Source organism: Hyperolius riggenbachi, chromosome 1 (assembly GCF_040937935.1).
Source record: "Hyperolius riggenbachi isolate aHypRig1 chromosome 1, aHypRig1.pri, whole genome shotgun sequence".
NCBI classification, from domain to species: domain Eukaryota; kingdom Metazoa; phylum Chordata; class Amphibia; order Anura; family Hyperoliidae; genus Hyperolius; species Hyperolius riggenbachi.
Window position 1 is genome coordinate 306410463 of NC_090646.1, and position 19016 is coordinate 306429478.

Below are 19016 nucleotides of genomic sequence, written 5' to 3' on the forward strand. Positions count from 1 at the left end.
TTTATTGGTACACTCCAGGGATTAATCGCGATACCACAAGCAGGGCATTCGATACCACAAGGATTCGATACCACAAGCAGGGCAGATCACATTTTTCTCCTAAGGTTGCTTCCTTCACTCCCTCGGTCACGGTTAGTCCCGATGAACCGATGCAGATAGGTCATTCAAAATTGTCAGTCTGAGAAATCTAGGAGAAGAAAAGAGGGTTTGTGCCTATACTGTGGGGAGAAGGGGCATCTTGTCCAAAATTGTAGCAAAAAGTCGGAAAACTTCTCCGCCTAGGTGTAGTAGGAGGTGCTACCCTGGGCGAACTTGTTTTACCTCCAAAAAATACTAAAATGTTATTGCCTTGTTCTGTTACGTGGGAGAATAAAGTTCACCATACTCGGGCTTTTATCGTCTCAGGCTCTGCAGCAAATTTTATCGATTTAGATCTGGCCTCTAGATAGAGCGTTCGTATTCTTCCCATGGAGAGGCAGATCTATGTTACCGCCATTGATGATTCTCCCCTACAGAATAGGCAGCCCCTCTCACAGACCGCCCTCCTTACATTCCAGGTGGGGGTTCTACATAAGGAAGAGATTCAATTTTATGTTCTCAATATGTCCTCCTCTACCATCGTCTTGGGTCTCCCCTGGCTACGTAAACACTCTCCTCAGATAGATTGGAACACTGGGCAGCTCTTGGCATGGTCCCCCGAGTGTCAGGGTCAATGCTTGGAAAAAAAATCGCCATTTGCTCTACTGACTTACAGGTTAAGGGGATTCCTCCTCAGTATGCTACTTATGCCGATGTGTTTTGTCCGAGGACAGCTAATAAGCTTCCTCCTCACAGAAATTTTGATTGTCCCATAGACTTAAGGCCTGGTACCATGCCTCCCAGGGGTAATTTATACAATCTTTCCGGTCCTGAACAGCTGGCCATGAAAGATTACATCAAAGAGAACCTTGAAAAAGGTTTCATCCGTCCCTCCAAGTCACCAGCAGGGGCCGGATTCTTTTTCGTTCAAAAAAAAAAAAAAAAAAAAAAAGATGGTGGACTCCGACCCTGTATAGATTATAGGGCATTGAATAAGATCACTATACAAATCCGGTACCCATTGCCATTAATTGAGGACTTATTTTCACAAATTTCCAGGGCTCAGTTGTTCTCCAAACTAGACCTAAGAGGGGCTTATAACATGATACGTATCAGACAAGTAGATGAATGGAAAATGGCCTTCAACACACCCGATGGGCATTATGAATACTTGGTCATGCCCTTCGGGTTGTGCAACGCCCCGGCAGTTTTCCAAGAATTTGTAAATGAGATCTTTAGGGAGGTTTTGGGTCGTTTTGTGGTGGTATATCTGGACGACATTTTGATTTTTCTAAAACCCTCAGAGAACACAGGGAGCATGTAAAATTTGTGTTACATAAACTCAGGCAGAATTGCTTATATGCCAAGCTTGAAAAATGTTTATTTGAAGTCTCGGAGATATCATTTTTGGGTAACATTATATCCACCAAGAGTCTATCCATGGATCCCAAGAAAGTTTCAGCGGTGTTGGAATGGCCACAACCCGCTGGATTAAAAGCACTCCAAAGATTTTTGTGGTTTGCAAATTATTATAGAAAATTCATTAAAGGGTTTTTCACTGTGATTACGCCTCTCACTGACTTAACTAAAAAAGGGGCGGATACCTATAATTGGTCCAGGGAGGCTTGCACAGCCTTCTCTCAATTAAAGACTCTTTTTTGTTCAGCTAGCATCCTGCGACATATGGATGTGACGCATCCTTTTATTGTGGAGGTGGATGCCTCAGAGATAGGTGTGGGGGCTATACTGACTCAACATTCAGGAATTCAGGGACGGTTACACCCGTGTGCCTTCATTTCACGCAAATTTTCATCTGCAGAAAATAATTATGATATCGGGAATCGGGAATTGTTGGCCATCAAGATGGCCTTCGAGGAATGGCGCCACTGGCTGGAAGGGGCAGAGCATGTGATCACAGTATACACCAATCATAAAACTTTGGAGTATAGTATTATTATAAGGGGCTAAGAGAGTCAACCCAAGACAAGCTCGGTGGGCCCTCTTTTTCTCCCGGTTTCAGTTTATAATCACTTACAAACCAGGAAACAAAAACGTTAAAGCTGATGCATTATCTCGCTGTTTCGAACCTGAGACAGTACAGCCCTCATCTCCTGTAACCATTCTCCCAGAACCTGTGGTTGTGGCGACCACAGAACCTGTGGAGGACTTGGCATCAATGCTGCAACCTTTTCAACTGGACACTCCAGAAGTGAAACCTGATGGCCTTCTGTTTGTCCCGTTGCAGTTGCGTCTCCAGATTCTGCAACTGTTTCACTCTCATAAGAATGCAGGACATCCTGGCATGGCCAGAACACAGGAAATATTGTCACGTAGCGTCTGGTGGCCTACACTTAAAAATGACTGTAGGGAGTTTGTCAATTCATGTACAGTTTGCCCCCAGAGTAAACCTTCTAGACAGGCTCCTGCGGGAACACTTTAGTCATTACCTGTGCCTGTGGAACCATGGACTCATATTTCCATGGATTTTGTGGGGGAACTCCCTACATCACAAGGTAAAACGGTCATTTGGGTAGTAGTGGACCATTTTAGTAAAATGGTTCACTTTGTACCTTTGGAGAAACTTCCCTCTGCCCAAAAACTAGCAGACCTTTTTGTTACTCACATCTTTTGTTTACATGGGATACCAGAAAACATAGTTTCGGATAGGAGTCCAGTTTGTCTCTAAGTTCTGGCGAGCTTTCTGTCAGCAGTTAGGTTTAACATTGTCCTTTTCCTCAGGATACCATCCTCAAACAAACGGACAAACGGAGAGGATGAACCAGTCCCTGGAGCAGTTTCTGCGTTGTTACGTAGCATATTCACAACGAGTGGGTTAAATTTCTCTCCTTTGCAGAATTTGCCCACAACAATCTTAGGAACGCTTCCTCTGGGTTTTCCCCGTTTCAGGTGGTCACAGGGAGGTCGCCTAAATTTTCCCCTCTTCCTGTGAATAATTCTCCCTTCCCTGCCCTGGTGGCTGGATGGTGTAATGGTTAAGGGCTCTGCCTCTGATGCAGGAGACCAGGGTTCGAATCTCGGCTCTGCCTGTTCAGTAAGCCAGCACCTATTCAGTAGGAGACCTTTGGCAAGTCTCCCTAACACTGCTACTGCCTATAGAGCGCGCCCTAGTGGCTGCAGCTCTGGCGCTTTGAGTCCGCCAGGAGAAAAGCGCGATATAAATGTTATTTGTCTTGTCTTGTCTTGGAAGGATGGCGGGACTCTCTAAAAAGAATCTGGTCTATAATGAAGGTCAATTTGGCGAAAGCGTTTGTAACGCAAAAGAGGCAGGCTGATAGGAAGCGTTCTGAATGGAATTTTCCTCCAGGGGACATGCTATGGGTCTCCACCCGCCATATTGCTTTGAGACAACCCCCAGCTAAGTTGGGGCCTAAATATATTGGTCCATATTCGTTTTCTGAAAAGATCAATGATTTGTCATATAGAGTTGCTCTGCCCTCTACCATGAGAGGTGTAAAATCCTGCCACGTGTCTTTATTGAAGCCTGCTGTGTATGTGGACTCCCCCCCCAGTTGTGATAGATGGGGAACCTGAATATGAGATTGAGGATATCTTGGACTCTCGCAAAGTGTGAAACTCTGTACAGTACCTGGTTCATTGAAGAGGTTATGGTCCTGAGGAAAGATCTTGGGTACCAGATCACCGACTGCATGCAGAAGAGTTAAAACGGGAATTTCATACTTTACACCCTGAAAAACCGTTCAAGGCGTGTCCAGAGTCCATGCCTCGGGGGGGGGGGGGGGGGGGGTTGTCATGCCGGCTGTGGATGGCAGCGTAGCAGCAGCTCCCACTGTGGCGTCTACGGGCCTCCTGCCGGCGTCAGGGAGGTCTGGTTACTCAAGGCTTGTGGACAAACATCCGGCTCGCGTGCGCGCGGATCGCCGCCGCCCTTATTCTCTTAGGAGATGTGTCAGCTGACATCTGCCTGCTCTATTCGTATGCCCGATTGGTTGGGTGTCTGGGCGGCGCCGTTTGAGTGGTCCACAGTATATCAGGACCTGCTTTGTCAGTTGCTCTTTGTCTGTTGTCGTGAAAACTTCACAGTGATAGCTCTCAGACCTTAGTCAGATCCTGGTGTGTTTGAACCGGCAGGACCCCGGGGATTGGCACAAAGCTTAGGATTATTATTATATTGTATTGATTATTCTGTGTATGACTCTTTGCCTGAAACCTCTGATTACTCTCTCTGCTGCCTGATTCTGTACCTTTGCCAATCTTAACTGTTGCCGACCTCTGCTTGTATATTGACTCAGATTTCTGTCTGACGATTCTGTACTTCTAATTGACCGACCTGTTACAGACTTTTGCCTGTACGACCACTCTCTGTTCGAGATAGCCTCAGCCACCAAGGGCTATAACTTAGGAGTACTCCTGTAATTACTGTGCACCTAACACGTGTGCATAAACAGTAACAGCTGAGTCTAAATTATAAAAATAACACCATAATAGGTGTCCCAACAGATGCAGAATAGCTGCATAATAACAAAAAGAAAAGATCATCTGTGTGGGCATAGAATCAAATACCATTAAGCAAAGATAAAGCTTAACATAATCTTTATTAAACACACTGAGACAAAAAATATATTATTTATATATTATATATATTTTTTGTCTCAGTGTGTTTAATAAAGATTATGTTAAGCTTTCTTTGCTTAATGGTATTTGATTCTATGCCCACACAGATGATCTTTTCTTTTTGTTATTATGCACCTAACACGTGTGATCACACTTTAAATAAAGTACTGACTATGAGTTCTGATTGCGCTCACCCTGGTCATCCAATGCGTCACTGATCGTTATAGAATGGAAATAGATAAGAAAAGATAACTGAATCAAATTGGAAATCGGTGGGAAATCGATCGGATGAAAAATCGACTGAAAAAACGCATCGTGTGTACCCAGCATAAGGTCTCTCACTGTATAGTCCCCTTCTGTGGGTTGTGGCTAAACTGGGGACCCCCGAGCTCGCTGCTGCTGTTGTGTCAGACTTGGGGAGGCTGAAAGATTAGTCCTTTTTTGTAAGCAATTTCCCCACCAAAACTTGGGGGGCTGCCACTGCTGCTGTCGTCCATCTGACGAATTAGAGCTAGAGTGTGGCCATGAAGAGGACTTTACAGCATTGGCCCCCAATGCAACAGGCGCAGTTATAGTTGTTGTGACCGGGTGCAAGTCGTCCAGTTCAGTTGGTCTTCCTGAGGCCAGTAAGGCTTGGGATGCCAAGGTCCAAGCCTGTGGAGAAACAGGTGCTGAGCCCAGAGCCAGCATTTGGGCAGACTTTGGAGAGGGAGCAGACACCATCCTGCTGCTCGTCCCCTATACTGAGCTAAACTCCTGCGCTAGCCGGTGCCCCTACAACGAAGGAATCTGCTGATCTGTCTTCGTGTGGACACCACAGGCTCAGCGTCTTGACCCACACATCTTTTCCTCCGCATCAGACGCATAGCGGAAGGTCACTGACGTGAGTAGGGATTGCAAGAGCCAGAACCCACAGGCACTGTCAGTATGCCCAGCTGCAGACTTCCAAAGCACGGAGGACCCCACCAAGCCAGCAAGAATGCTCGGAGAACCTGCAGGCTGCCAATATGCCCCTCCAGAGCAGAGCGATGCGAGGCAAAAGAGGTAAAATCTGGCAGGTCGGAAGGATCAGGCTAGTCAGGTGGGAGAGCAAGCCAAGCTTCCTTACACCTCTCAATTGTCTGTCGGTCCCACACTTTCAGTACTATTCCCAGGGGCTACAGGGCCACGCTGTCGGGGGAATGATGGTAGGTAGGAGAGGAGTATAGGATGCGGACATCCTCACACGTCTATGGTCAAGCCCCGCCCCCAGAAATCCAGGGCTTTTTACTTAATTCAGGACCATAGACTTACACACCCTTAGTGACCAGGCTATTTTTTACAATTTAGTGCTCTGCAGCTTTAACTGCTCACTGCAGAGCCATAACACTGAGCACACAAGTGAATCCCCTCCCCCCTTTCTGCCCACCAACAGATAAATAAGATCTTCTCTTTTTATTTATTTTGTTCCCCCACCCCGGCAGCTAATGACAGCGATTGGCTTTCATAGGCTGATGCCTATGAGAGCCAATCGCTCTGTGAGCCTCTCTGGGGGCCAGCTGAGTGACACGGCTGTTCCCAGTACAGCGCACAGAAGATCATAGCGCTGTACAATATAAATAGACAGCATCTAACAGTCTGCTAGCAGCGATCCTGGTAGACTGATGACGGAGCGGGATGTGTGCACATCGAATTGCATGATCCCCTGCAAAACCCCGCCCTAGGACTTGACGCCTTTCGGCGTTACCTGGACCTGCCACTTTCTCGACACCTATCGGCGTTGGGAGGTCGGAAAGGGTTTAAGCATGAATACTCTCCCACCAGTCAAGCACATCTCTTGAAGACATATGATATGACGTATGATATGATATACTTTATCAAGTAGACAAACACCAATCTGCACTTTATAACATTGTTTATGCTAGGTACACACCATACAATTTTGTGTTAGATAGATGGTTCGATAGATAATTTCCGACATGTCCGATCTTATTTTTGATCACTTTTCTGATTGATTTCTCATAGAAGTAAATGGAAATAGAGAACAAAAGATAACAGAATCAAATTGGAAATTGATTGGACGGAAAAAAACGCATTGTGTGTACCCAGCATTAGGCCTTTCGTGTTCCATAAAATTATTCAAAGGTTAGCCATAATTTAGCCATATTATAATGAGCACCTGGATCTATCAAGAACATACCAAAACTATATGCATAGATATAACAATAAGAGTGTGCGGCCCTAACCCAATCACCCTTTAGTAACCCAAAACACCCAACCCACCCCACTCCCTGTCCCCAACACCAGGAAGTTTAATTCCCCGAACTTACTAAATGCGGGTATCTGTAGAAGTAGAGAAGATCTCAACCAGTGAGGAGTCTCAAGTGCACAGGGACGGAGACTGGAGAATCCCCAAAACTGGCAAGATGCAATGTAAATCTTAGCAGGGATGCTACAATGCAAGACATTCAGTCCCTTTCAACATTATATAGTCAGGCGTGTAAGACTTAAGAAGACGAGGAGCGAGCCACAAAAGCTGAGTGAAATGCCAGTGTCAGTGTCTGAATAAATGTGGCCCTTTGTTTCCTTGTATTTCCAGCGAAAAATCCTGGCAAATCGAAATTTTAGCCAGTCGGCGTGAGAGTCCTTCCCATATGTGGTTCAGTCCTAGAAAACCGCGCATAGACAGGACACTCATGCTGGCCGGAAATTGCATAATGCTACTTTGTTTTTTTTCCCCTTTTCTTTTGTGTTACTTAGATTCATGTAACAAGTATGCCTTTATCATATACTTCCCCATTGGTCTCTGTGTGAAGATCAGCTTTTTCTAACCATATCTTAGGTAACCCAACTTAGGCTCAGTCTATGTCTCCATTAGGTGCCTGCCTATTTCTGCGGTAATGGCCTGTTTCGTTCCTAACTGTCATCTGTTCCGCCCCCAGTGGTTGTGTGATGTGAACAGTAGACAATTAAACCAGACTATCAGTTATCTCTCATTCACTGCTTTCTATAAGGGTACATCCCATACGGTTTCTGAGGATTAGGCATAATGTAGAATAATCTAAAGAGTATTCCATATCATTGGACAACACAAAGACCACTTGTCAATTTTAAGGTTGTTACATTTTTGATTCTCCTATGTACAAACTCTACATAGTTCTAGTTTAATAACACTGCATTTAACACTTGTATATATGTAAACTCTTAAATAAGAAATTAGTTATTGAAAATGAACTGCTAAGATACTGCACAGAACCCCAAAGCTCCCAGCTCTCTGGTAGAGGAGTCAGACTTGTGGAAGAAGGAACATACCACCCATGTGGGGTGAGCAAAGAATGGATTTATTTTTATATAATCTTAACTATCCTGCACATCTACCCTAATGGTCAGTATCCAAAGTAATGCTGATCTATGCTACCAACTACAAGCATGCTTTTATGAACACAACTGGTTTTACTTCCATAAATTCTGCTATAACCTTATTTCCATCATTGATGGGGGAGTTTGACACATTTGTGTGTTGTTTGATGTCATAATTATTAATAACATTTGTATTTTCAGATTTATATGTTTGATTTTTGATCAATTGGGACATATGCCTTCACTATTATCTCCAAGTTTTTGTGTAGTTTATTTCCATCATCCAGTGAAACTAGCCTTTGTTGTATTCTGTCCTTCAAGGACTCTTTAAGTCCAGAACTAGTCTGTAGCAATTAAATCTCGATATCTCAGTTGTCAATTGTTGGGTCTACTAAATATAGCCTGGTAATATGCAGAGTCAACATCCTGGCTGACAGCCATGTAATAACTTTGCAATGAAATGTGAGAAAGAAGGCTCTAGCAAAGACCCTGGGAGCAGATTATTTCCCCTCCATTGCCAACCTCCTACATTTGTTGTGATTTTACACCAAAACAAACAGACTGTGGGTATGCCATTCTGACTAGCATTGTGGACATGCTATTCCTACCTAACTGGCTGTGGACATCTTAGTATTGCTTATGTAGTCAGATGCCTACTACCCCCCTCATTTTCGTGTCTAGGAATACATCGGGGTATCAGGGTTGGAGTTCATCCAGACATATATAAGCAGGGATGATCAATGAGATGGAAATTTCTCCTTGCATTAAAATTTCATGTAAATGTTATGCAGGTTGAACAAGGAGCAATAAAAACTGTCAGAAGTTATTCTCCAATTTCAAGCTGCATATAATCCATTATATGTTATGAACATTACTAGTGAAAAGACCAGCCCGTTGAAAAACGGGCACTAGGCCTTGGCCGCAAAATATAAACATAAATTAGGTTCATGGGTGTAAATTAGAATATTTTTAGATCACCTTAAAATAACTATTATGCATGTTTTAACAAACCTTAGGTACTCCCAGTTTCTTTGGGCTGTCGACAGACGACTGTTTTCTACTATGTTCTGTTGTGTCCCAGTTATGATTTTCTGTAGCAAAATGTTCAAAAGCTTCCTGGCATGACATTCGAGATTTGTCAAATACAACTTTCTTGGACCGTGGGACCACATAGAGCGTTGGAACAAGTTGTCGTGGCCTGAATTCCCCTTCTGAGAAGTTCAGGGAGTTTTCACTGCCTTGAAAAGGAAAAATTAAGATAACTTGTTAGAGCCTGGGTACTGAATAATTAAGTCAAATAACAGCATTTTGGGTCAAACTACAAAAAATATCTAACTACCTAAGCAGTGTGCAATCATAATGGGAATAAAATGTCACAGGTTTAAATAAAAACCCAAACTTTTCATTCTGGTCGAGCAGATTAGCCACAATATTATGTACCCAGAATAAAACGACCAATAACTACCACCTCTGCTCACAATTCGGAGTGTGTAAAGCAGCCCATGACCCCCGACTGCGATTCAGCCAACGATCTGCCAGGTGGATCAATTTGTCCAAGCAATGGCTGATAGCTTTGCTCGCGCCGTTCGCCCCTTGCCAGGAGTTGGGAGACATTTTTGATTGTATTTATGACTGACTGTAGTTCCACCTCTTCTTTGTTTACGCCGCCTCTTATTTATATGTTTTGGGGTTTTTTTGGAAATGTATAGGCCATGGAGTATGATGCAGGGTAGAAATATTAGAAAATCTTGTAATGATCATGTTGGTATATATATAAAAAAGAAAAGCCAATGCCAGAAATGGACATGGAGATTTACATACCTTCAGCAACTGATGAATGGATTCCAAAAGAACATTTATACAGATACTAGCACACAAACTGAAATTAATGTGAGTTTAAAGGTTACGCTGTAAAAACACTTTATCTCACAGATCTATTGCAAGAATTTTAAATACTCACCACAAGGGTAGGATGTATTACTCTTAAAGGGAACCGAAACTGAGAAGGAGATGGATTTTTCTTTTTAAAATAATACCAGTTGCCCGACTCTCCTGCTGATCCTGTGCCTCTAATAGTTTCAGCCACAGCCCCTGAACAAGCATGAAGATCAGGTGCTCTGACTGAAGTCAGACTGGATTAGCTGCATGCTTGTTTCAGGTCTGTGATTCAGCCACTATTCCAGCCAAAGAGATCAGCAGGACTGCCAGGCAAATGGTATTGTTTAAAAGGAAACATCCATATTGCCCTCAGTTTAGGTTCCCTTTAAGCCTGATACACACTTAATTTTGATTGGCCAATGACTGACTGACAAATTTTACTACCTCCATGTAGCAGGTGGGCCAACAGATTTTGAATATAGGTAATCCGCGACAAACCTGAATTACGAATGGCCCGTCGATACGAACGACCTTAAAATGAGAAATTTGATTCTGTGGGAACAAGGAAAAAAAGTAAAAAAGAAAGTTTTTGAGAAAATCGACTTAAAGAGAGTCTGAAGCGAGAATAAATCTCGCTTCAGACCTCATATATAGCAGGGGCACGTGTGCCCCTGCTAAACCGCCGCTAACCCGCGGCTTTACGAGGGTCCCTGTCCCCCAAAATCCCCTCCGTAATGCGGGGGAGCGCTTCCTGGTTGGGGCAGGGCTAACCGCCGCAGCCCTGCCCCACGCGCGTCTGTCAGCGCGTATCTCCGCCTCTCCCCCACCCCTCTCAGTCTTTCTTCACTGAGAGGGGCGGGGGAGAGGCGGCGATGCGCGGCTGATAGACGCGAATGGAGGCAGGGCTGCAGCCGTTAGCCCTGCCTCCAGGAGCGACCAAGCCTGCGATCAAGTGTCGCAGTGGGGGGTTTGGGGGTGAAGGGACCCCCGTTTAGCGGCGCGTATGCGGCGGTTTAGCAGGGGCACATGTGCCCCTGCTAACTATGAGCTCTGAAGCGAGATTTATTCTCGCTTCAGAGTCTCTTTAAAAAAAAAAAACAAAGAAGGGGGCGTGGCTTCGGCACGCTAGAGGAAAGTAGCCTCAAGCGTCAGCTCCGCTCTTGAGCTAAGCTTTCAGGCTGCATTAAGGATTGATGTCTGATAAAGCCAAGAAGAAATAGAAACGCTCTTGATCGTGTTCCCCGGCTTGCAGAAGAACTTTGGCCGAGTTGCTGAAGAAGCCTCGTGGACGGACAGCGGCCATGATGGATAGAGCCAAAAATCTCTCCGCCGAGATCCAAGAGATTGGTAATCGTGTCGACGAGCTAGAGCTCAAGTATGATAGCACCACAGACGCCATTGCTGATGAGAAAAGTCTTAAATCCCAAGATGGTCGAATTAAGGCTCTCAAAACAAGACTAGAAGACTTTGAGAATAGAGCGCAAAGATCCAATCTCAGGATCTAAGGCCTTCCGGAAACTATTTTAGATCTCAAAACAACAGCACTGAACCTATTCTCCTCCCTGCTCCCACAACTAGACACCAGTCAATTCAGAATGGACCGTATCTATCGGGCATTAGCCAAACCCCGCAAACCCAGCCACCCCCGGGATGTAGTTCTCAAGCTACATTATGCAGACATCTGGGATCAGTTGCTCATGGCTGCTTGGAGCATCAAGGCCTCACCAGAAGTTCCTGCCTCTGTTCACTGCCTACACTACAGAAGCTTAGGACATTTTGTCACATTACCTTCACCCTTCTCTGCGAAAAAATCCGACACCGTTGGGATTTTCATGTCAACTGATATTTACCCTTAATGGCCACAACTGCATTGTGAAGACTATGGAGAAAGGGAAAGAGATCCTACAACCAGAAAACATTCATTTGGAGGTGACCGACCCACCACTCTTCCAGAGATCCCCTAGACCTCAACATTCCTGGCCCTCACCAAATCGAAATCAAACAGCGCGGCAAATCTACTTTGGCGGATACCTAATGGACAGCCAAGTACCATGTTTTCCTAATGTTTTACACTAGTCCAGCCTTCAAACTTTTCTCTCTCCAGTGTTCTTTTTGTTTTCTGTAATACTGTCCCCCCTTATTATCACTCGAATACCTTTATTGTGTTTCACTAGAACTATCTTTAGGCCCTACTATGCACTTATTATTATTACTTGTTTTAAGATGCAGCTTGTTTTAAGATCCAGTTCTTGCTACTATATTACATGTAGTTTTACTTGCTACTATATTACATATAGTTTTACTTGCAAGGACTTGAAATATAATGCTGCAGTTTTCAGCATTGCACCACATACGTCTATATCTGCTAATCAATAAGAACCGTTGTCCTGTAAAGGGATAGCCAGATGGACTATTAATTACTAGATCCGCCATTCTACATCTATTGGCAAGGATCAACATATTTTTTCACAGATTTGCTGGACGATAGCTGAAATGCATCTTTTCAATGCCCTGTGTTCATGCACTTTCACTGGGTCTGAGCTCTACCATGCTGAATGTGCGTGCTCGGGCGTACTATCTTTCAGCGTGGTGGCCCTCCATGTCCCCCTGAAAAAGTTTTCTAGCAATACCATGTACGTAGCATATACAGTTTCCATTCAAATTACTGGTTAATGTACTTTAATGCTTTGAACTTGGGAGTTGTCCTGCGGTTCTGGGCAGGTCTGTAGCCACAAAGAGCGACACGGAAATGTATTTTGTCCAATTTGTCTCGGTCTAGCTCTCATGGGTCAGACATGTGTCTATGCTATATGCATATGTAGCCTCTAAAGGTCTGAGCTCCATCACGCTGGTTGGGCCTGTTTGTGTGCAGTGCTTCCCAGTGTGGTAGCCCTCTATGTCCAGCTTTTTTTTATTTTTCATTGAACTGAGTGTCAAATTTTTCCTAACTGGTTCTTGCAACTGATTACTTGAGCTGACATTCTAAACCTATTTGCACTTATCGACAATTTGCTGTATCAATTTATTGGGTAATTACCAACTTGCAGTTTTGATGCCCTGTCTTTACACACTGTAAAGACAGGGTCTGAGCTCCATCATATTGGATGGGTGTGGTTTTCCATGCCATATTTCAGCATGGTGGCCCTCCATGCCCTCTGAAAATAACCTTTTTGTAATGTCCCCTGTATAGCATGTACGGTTATGTCTGAATTATGGATGAGTGCATCTCGCCTCTCTGACCCTGGGACTTGCTCTGCTGTTCTGGGCCGATCTGGACGGCATGGCAATTTCATCTAACTTACTTCTGTCCCATCCTTTTGGGTGACACACACATTTATGATAATGCCCCCCCCCCCGTAAATGCGCAACCACTAGAGGTCTGAGCTCCATCACTGTGGGTGGGTATGTGCTTCCCAGTGTGATGGTCCTCCATGTCCTGCCTTTTATCTTTCATTGGTCTTGATGTTAGACCTTTCTTAACCTCTTCACCAGTTCCTGCTACCAATGGCTTAAACCCGATATGCTGCTGCTGGGTCTGAGCCCCATCATGCTGGATGTGTATGCTGCTGCATGGTGCTTTCAGACATGGAGTCCCTATATGTCTTTTGTAAAGGACCTTATATGCCGACATATGTGTAACACTCATATAGATGCATTGCTCTATCCAGACTAGTGAGTGATTGTACAGGGTCTTTTTGAATCTGGGACTTGCTCTGCCGTTCTGGCAGCCAAGCAGAATGGCACTGCAACTCCTCTTTGATTTGTCTGTGCTATACCCTTAAGGTTACGACATGTTTTCCACAAAGTCATCCTATAAGTGTGTAGTTACTGAGGATCTGAACTACATCATGCTGGGCAGATATGCGTGTGTCTATGCAGTGTTTTCTAGATTGGTGGCCCTCTGTGTCCTGCTCTCCTACTGCTCATTAGGCACTGTGTCTGACCCTTACTGACTAGTTCTTGCTACCGTTCAACTGATAGGCCTATTCAAATTTACTCGAACTGATTGATATATTCTTTCATCAAACAGCTAAATGGCTAATGAACTACAGTTCTTTGCTGTGTTGTGTCCATGCATTGCTGATGGGTCTGAGCTCCACCATGCTGGACGTGCATACATATGCGCTCTACCTTTCAGCATGATGGCCCTCCATGTCCCTTGCAAAATGGCCCGGATGCTGCCTCTTCCTCAAGTTGGATCCTGCTACACAATGGCTCAGGGTCTTGACAAAAGACCTATGCCTGCAGTTATATGACTGTGCATTGTTATTTCCAGATGACTTTGCCAGACTTTCTCTGCCCCACAATTTGCTCTGTCGTCTTGGGCCGATTTGTAGCCACACAAGGCGGCATGGCAAATCCTAACACCTATGCTTTGAAAATGATGTTGCCCTGTGCCTCTAACATCTAATGACTGTTTTTGTGGCTCATCATTCGCTGCCCGCTCAATATATTCTTTACCCCTAGCTCTGCTTGCTCAAGGTAATTATGGTCAGACATGCATCTGCAAGATACATGCACTCTTGTGCCTCACTTTTTAGTGGCACTTCTCCTTTCCAGTTCTTGCTACTATATTACATGTAGTTTTACTCGTTTTAAGAGGTTCAGAGGTTTTTTTTAGATTTAGTAGTTCTAAGTCAAACCTAGCAATGCCCTCCAACATCATCTGCATAAAACCTTTAGACTATGGTTAAACTCTGCTCCTCCATTGTCTGGTACGCAGGCACTTCCGCAAGTGACCGGTTGAAACTTTAAAGAGTCATCAACACTGCGGAGAGGATCATTGGGTCACCTCTGCCACCCCTGGACCTCCTACACACAAATTGTTTGTGGGGTAGGGCGTATAGGATACTGAACGACCCCTCACACCCTGGCTGGCGCTTTTTCACCTCAGGACCATTTTCACCAGAACGATAAGGCACAGGAACTCTTTCTTCCCCCAGGCAGTCCTTCTCTTGAACTCACTCACCCTCCCATATGTGAGCCCCTAAGGACGTGGTCCCAGCCCCGTGCCCTGTTTTTATGCAATGTTATCACCACTATGTCTATGTTCACCTGCAATGTATTGATGCTTGCTTGCCTGAATGTCTGTTTACTGCTCCTTTTGTCTTATGCCATGTAACCACAAGCAATTCCGGGTGTGACATGGTCGCACTTGGCGAATAAAGTATTCCGATTCTGATACTCCTATCCAGTAATGTTGGGGGCTTCAACACCTCTCTCAAACATAATAAAGCATTCACAGCTGTGGTCAAACACAATCCTGACATTATTTGCCTCTAGGAAACTCACTTTTCCCAATCTTCAGTCCCCCGATAATTCCTTAAAGAGACTCTGTAACAAAATTTTCAGCCTTATTTCTTCTATCCTATAAGTTCCTATACCTGTTTTAATGTGGTCTGGATTACTGCAGCCTCTTCTAGTTGCTCTGTCTCTGTAATAGATGCAATCTTCTTTTCTTGTCAAGCCTTGTCGAGACAAAGAGGAATGCACTCTCTCTGCTGTGATAGGGAGAAGTTATGCACGCCACCTGCAGGCTCTCCTGTGTGTGTATGAGTCACAAGCTTGTCTCTGCTCACAGCCAGCATCTCTGCAAGGCTTGTGGAGCTGAGAAATTTCTAACAGCTGTGAGTGCAGAGAGATCAGTGCAGATTAACATTCCAGCAATCAAGTCACATTTGAGAGGAGCTTCTGCAAACAGGCACCTGCTCTGATGATGTATTTCCTGTTTGGCGGCCATCTTCATTGTTTACAAAAACAATGACTAAAACAGTGATTTTATCACCAGGAAAGCAGTGGGAGCGGCGAAAATGTCACAGAGTGGGCTAGGAGAAGACAACAAACAGGCTGGTACTTTTATTTATGTAAGATTTTCACAGTACAGATTCTCTTTAAAAGATACAACACTTTTTACATGTGTAGAATGACTACAAAAAGAGGAGTACCGACCCTGCTAAAAAATAATATCCCTTTTCAAGTTAGTCACCATTTCTGACTCACTAGGCAGATTTCACATAATCCAAGGTGTACTACATTCCAAACAAATCAACTTAGTTAATGGTTATGTGTCACCAGACCAGGCCCTGAAAATGGTTCAATATATTTCCCACAATTTGCTTCTGTTCCCCAATACCCCTATAATAAGATTTTAATCTTACCCTCAACAACACTCTTAATAAAGCTTTGCCTTCCCCGGACAAACGTTCTAAACGTAATAGACAAATTTCATATTTTACTATCTGACCTGGCTATATCAGTCTCTTGGAGAGAACTTTATGGACCTAAAAGAAGTTAAACATTCTACTTGGCCCTTCACAATACATATACCAAAATAGACCATGTTTTATTTTCCACTAGTTTGCTTCCTTCTCTGCTCTACACTAGGCACATCGGTCAGACCACGATATGGTTCTTACCTTCTTTGATTGGACTAATCTCCGTCCCCCCAGAATGTCTTGATGAATTAATGACACCCTGCTTATTAACCCTTCAACTAAACTTCAGACTGCTGAGGAAATGAGATATTACTTTGATTCCAATCAAGCTAATGACATGTCTCCAATGACCCACTGGCTAGCCCATAAGGCAGTTCTTAGAGGTAAAATTATCCACATGTCAGCTAAACTGCGAAAAGAGCGAACCAAAATATACAATGAATTGACCTATAGGCTCCAGAGACTCACCATTCTCAATCAATAAGATACATTGCCAGACAGAATTACAACACCAATCTCCAACTCAATGTGATATTAGCCATTCATTTCTGAGCTATGTGACAGTTTGGGGAAGATTAAAAATGGGAGCCAATCGAGATTTATTTATTGTATTTATAAAGCGCCTACATATTACGCAGCGCTGGACCATAAATAGGGATACATACAATATTTAGGGGTGACATACAGCAAAATGACAATACCTGAATACAAGAAAGATCAGATCATGCAGCACAGTATGAGTACAAGGTAATGCTTAGTCACTGGATGGAGCATGGAGATTAGGCAAGTTAGGTTCACTCAGATGCCTAGCATGGGTTCACAGTAATGGAGGTGCATGATCAGGTTGGACACAAAAGGAGGAGGACCCTGCCCAAAGGCTTACAATCTAAAGGGAGAGGTAGGAGACCAGAGTTCTGCTGTGGGCCAGAGTGAAAAGGTGAGTTTTGAGGGCCTTCTTGAAGATGTTGAAGGAGGGGGCTGCCCTAATGGGTGGAGGTAGGGAGTTCCATAGTGTTGGAACAGCTCTTGAGAAGTCCTGGAGGCGTGCATGGGACTGGGTGATGCGGGGGGCGGTTAGGCGAAGTTCATTGGAAGAGCGGAGTGAGCGGCTAGGTGTGTACCTCTGAGTAAGTTCGGAAATTTAGGTTGGACAGGTTTTGTGGACAGATTTGTAGGTCAGACACAGTATCTTGAATCTGATTCTGGACTGGATAGGAAGCCAGTGGAGGGATTCACGGAGGGGATCCGCCATGGTGGAGCGATGGGAGCAGTGGATAATTCTGGCTGCTGCATTCATGATGGACTGCAGTGGGGCTGTTCGGGTCATAGGGAGACCAGACAGCAGGGCATTGCAGTAGTCAAGGCGGGAAATTATGAGGGCATGGATGAGGAGTTTGGTGGTGGCAGAGATCAGGAAAGGGCGAATCTTACAGATGTTACGAAGGTGGAAGTTGCAGGACTTTGTGAGGTTTTGGATGTGGGGAGTGAAGGAGAGTGCAGAGTCCAGGGTGACACCCAGACAGCGGGCTTGAGAGGTAGGGTGAATGGTAGTGTGGTTAACAGTGACATGCACATCTGGGAGGTTTATGGATGTCCGGGGTAGGAAGATCATAAATTCCGTTTTGTCTAGGTTTAGTTTCAGGAACCTAGCGGACATCCAGGAGGTGATGGCTGATAGACAGGAGGAGACCTTGTCCATGGTAGTGGTGGATATGTCAGGGGTGTGGAGGTAGATCTGGGTGTCATCTGCATACAGATGATAGTTAAAACCCATGGAGGAGATTAGAACTGAATGCAGGGGGCGAAGACAATCAAGGGAATAACGATAAATCAAAGTTACCGACGGACAGTCGGGGGAAAATGGATAATACTGCAGAGCCGCAAATAATTGAATGCAAAGAAAATAGCGTACACGAGTATCTAGATCCAAAAAGTGATAATCCACCTGGAGTGATAGTCAATGAAAACAATATAAGGGTAATGTTGAATTCTCACAGAGACAGCATAATTCTATGATTGATGCTATGCATTGATGCTATGCATTGATTCTATGCAAAATACTTTTAAAGAAACTATAGCCAGTGAAATCCAACCACTAAAGGAAGCAATGAGTGGTATGTTCAAAAAGGCACTTGAGGCAGGAAAGGAGGATTTGGCAGCAATGGCAGATACTCCGGCAAAAACTCTGGCACAACATGAGGAAAAACTGTGGAATTTAGCCTCAGAAATTGACGACCAAGAAAATAGGAACAGAAGAAATAATATTAAAATTAGAGGAGTCCGTACAGGCAAAAGAAATATCAGAAATTTTGCAAGAAATTTTTAAAGGGAAGATCCGTGCTGCCCCCCAAAAAACCAAACTGCACTTATCTGGGGCTTCTTCCAGCTCCTGGCAGTCGATTGGTGCCCTCGCCGCAGATCCTCTCACTCCCGGTGTCCAGCGGTGAAGAAGCCGACCTCGCCAGGTCAGCTTCCGGGTCGGCTTCCTGTGCACTCCACGGCACGGGTCACGTGGGGTACATGACATCATTGGGTCTCTACTGCGCAGGCACAGAACTACCATCATCTTGTCAAATTACAGATGTCTACATAAAGAAAGTACAGGAAGAGGTGGATTCCTAACTCAGGAAGACCAATCTTTCAGGTTTTCATGTGCGATCTAATATTACTAAAGCAGAGAGACTGGCTATTAAGGAGCTATTAGACAATCTATTAATAACAATAAAACCAGCCAACAAAGGTGGGGCAGTTGTCGTGATGGGCACTGATGTATCGCAATGAGATCTTATACCAGTTGGCGGATACTTCTACATACTTACCCATACCAGCGGATCCACTATTGTATATACAGACCAAGATTGACCGGATTGTGTCGGCAGCCAAGATGGAGGGCTTAATCGATGAGAAACTTGA

The 19016-nt window shown here is 44.4% G+C and overlaps 1 protein-coding gene across 1 annotated transcript in view; it reads right to left on the minus strand.

Annotated features, from left to right (window-relative positions):
• Positions 1-19016, minus strand: part of KDM4B (lysine demethylase 4B) — a 731006-nt gene that overhangs the window by 428395 nt on the left and 283595 nt on the right. The window contains exon 10 of the mRNA XM_068233805.1: positions 9022-9248. Coding sequence (XP_068089906.1) covers positions 9022-9248 — 227 coding nt within the window. The remainder of the gene's footprint in view (positions 1-9021; positions 9249-19016) is intronic.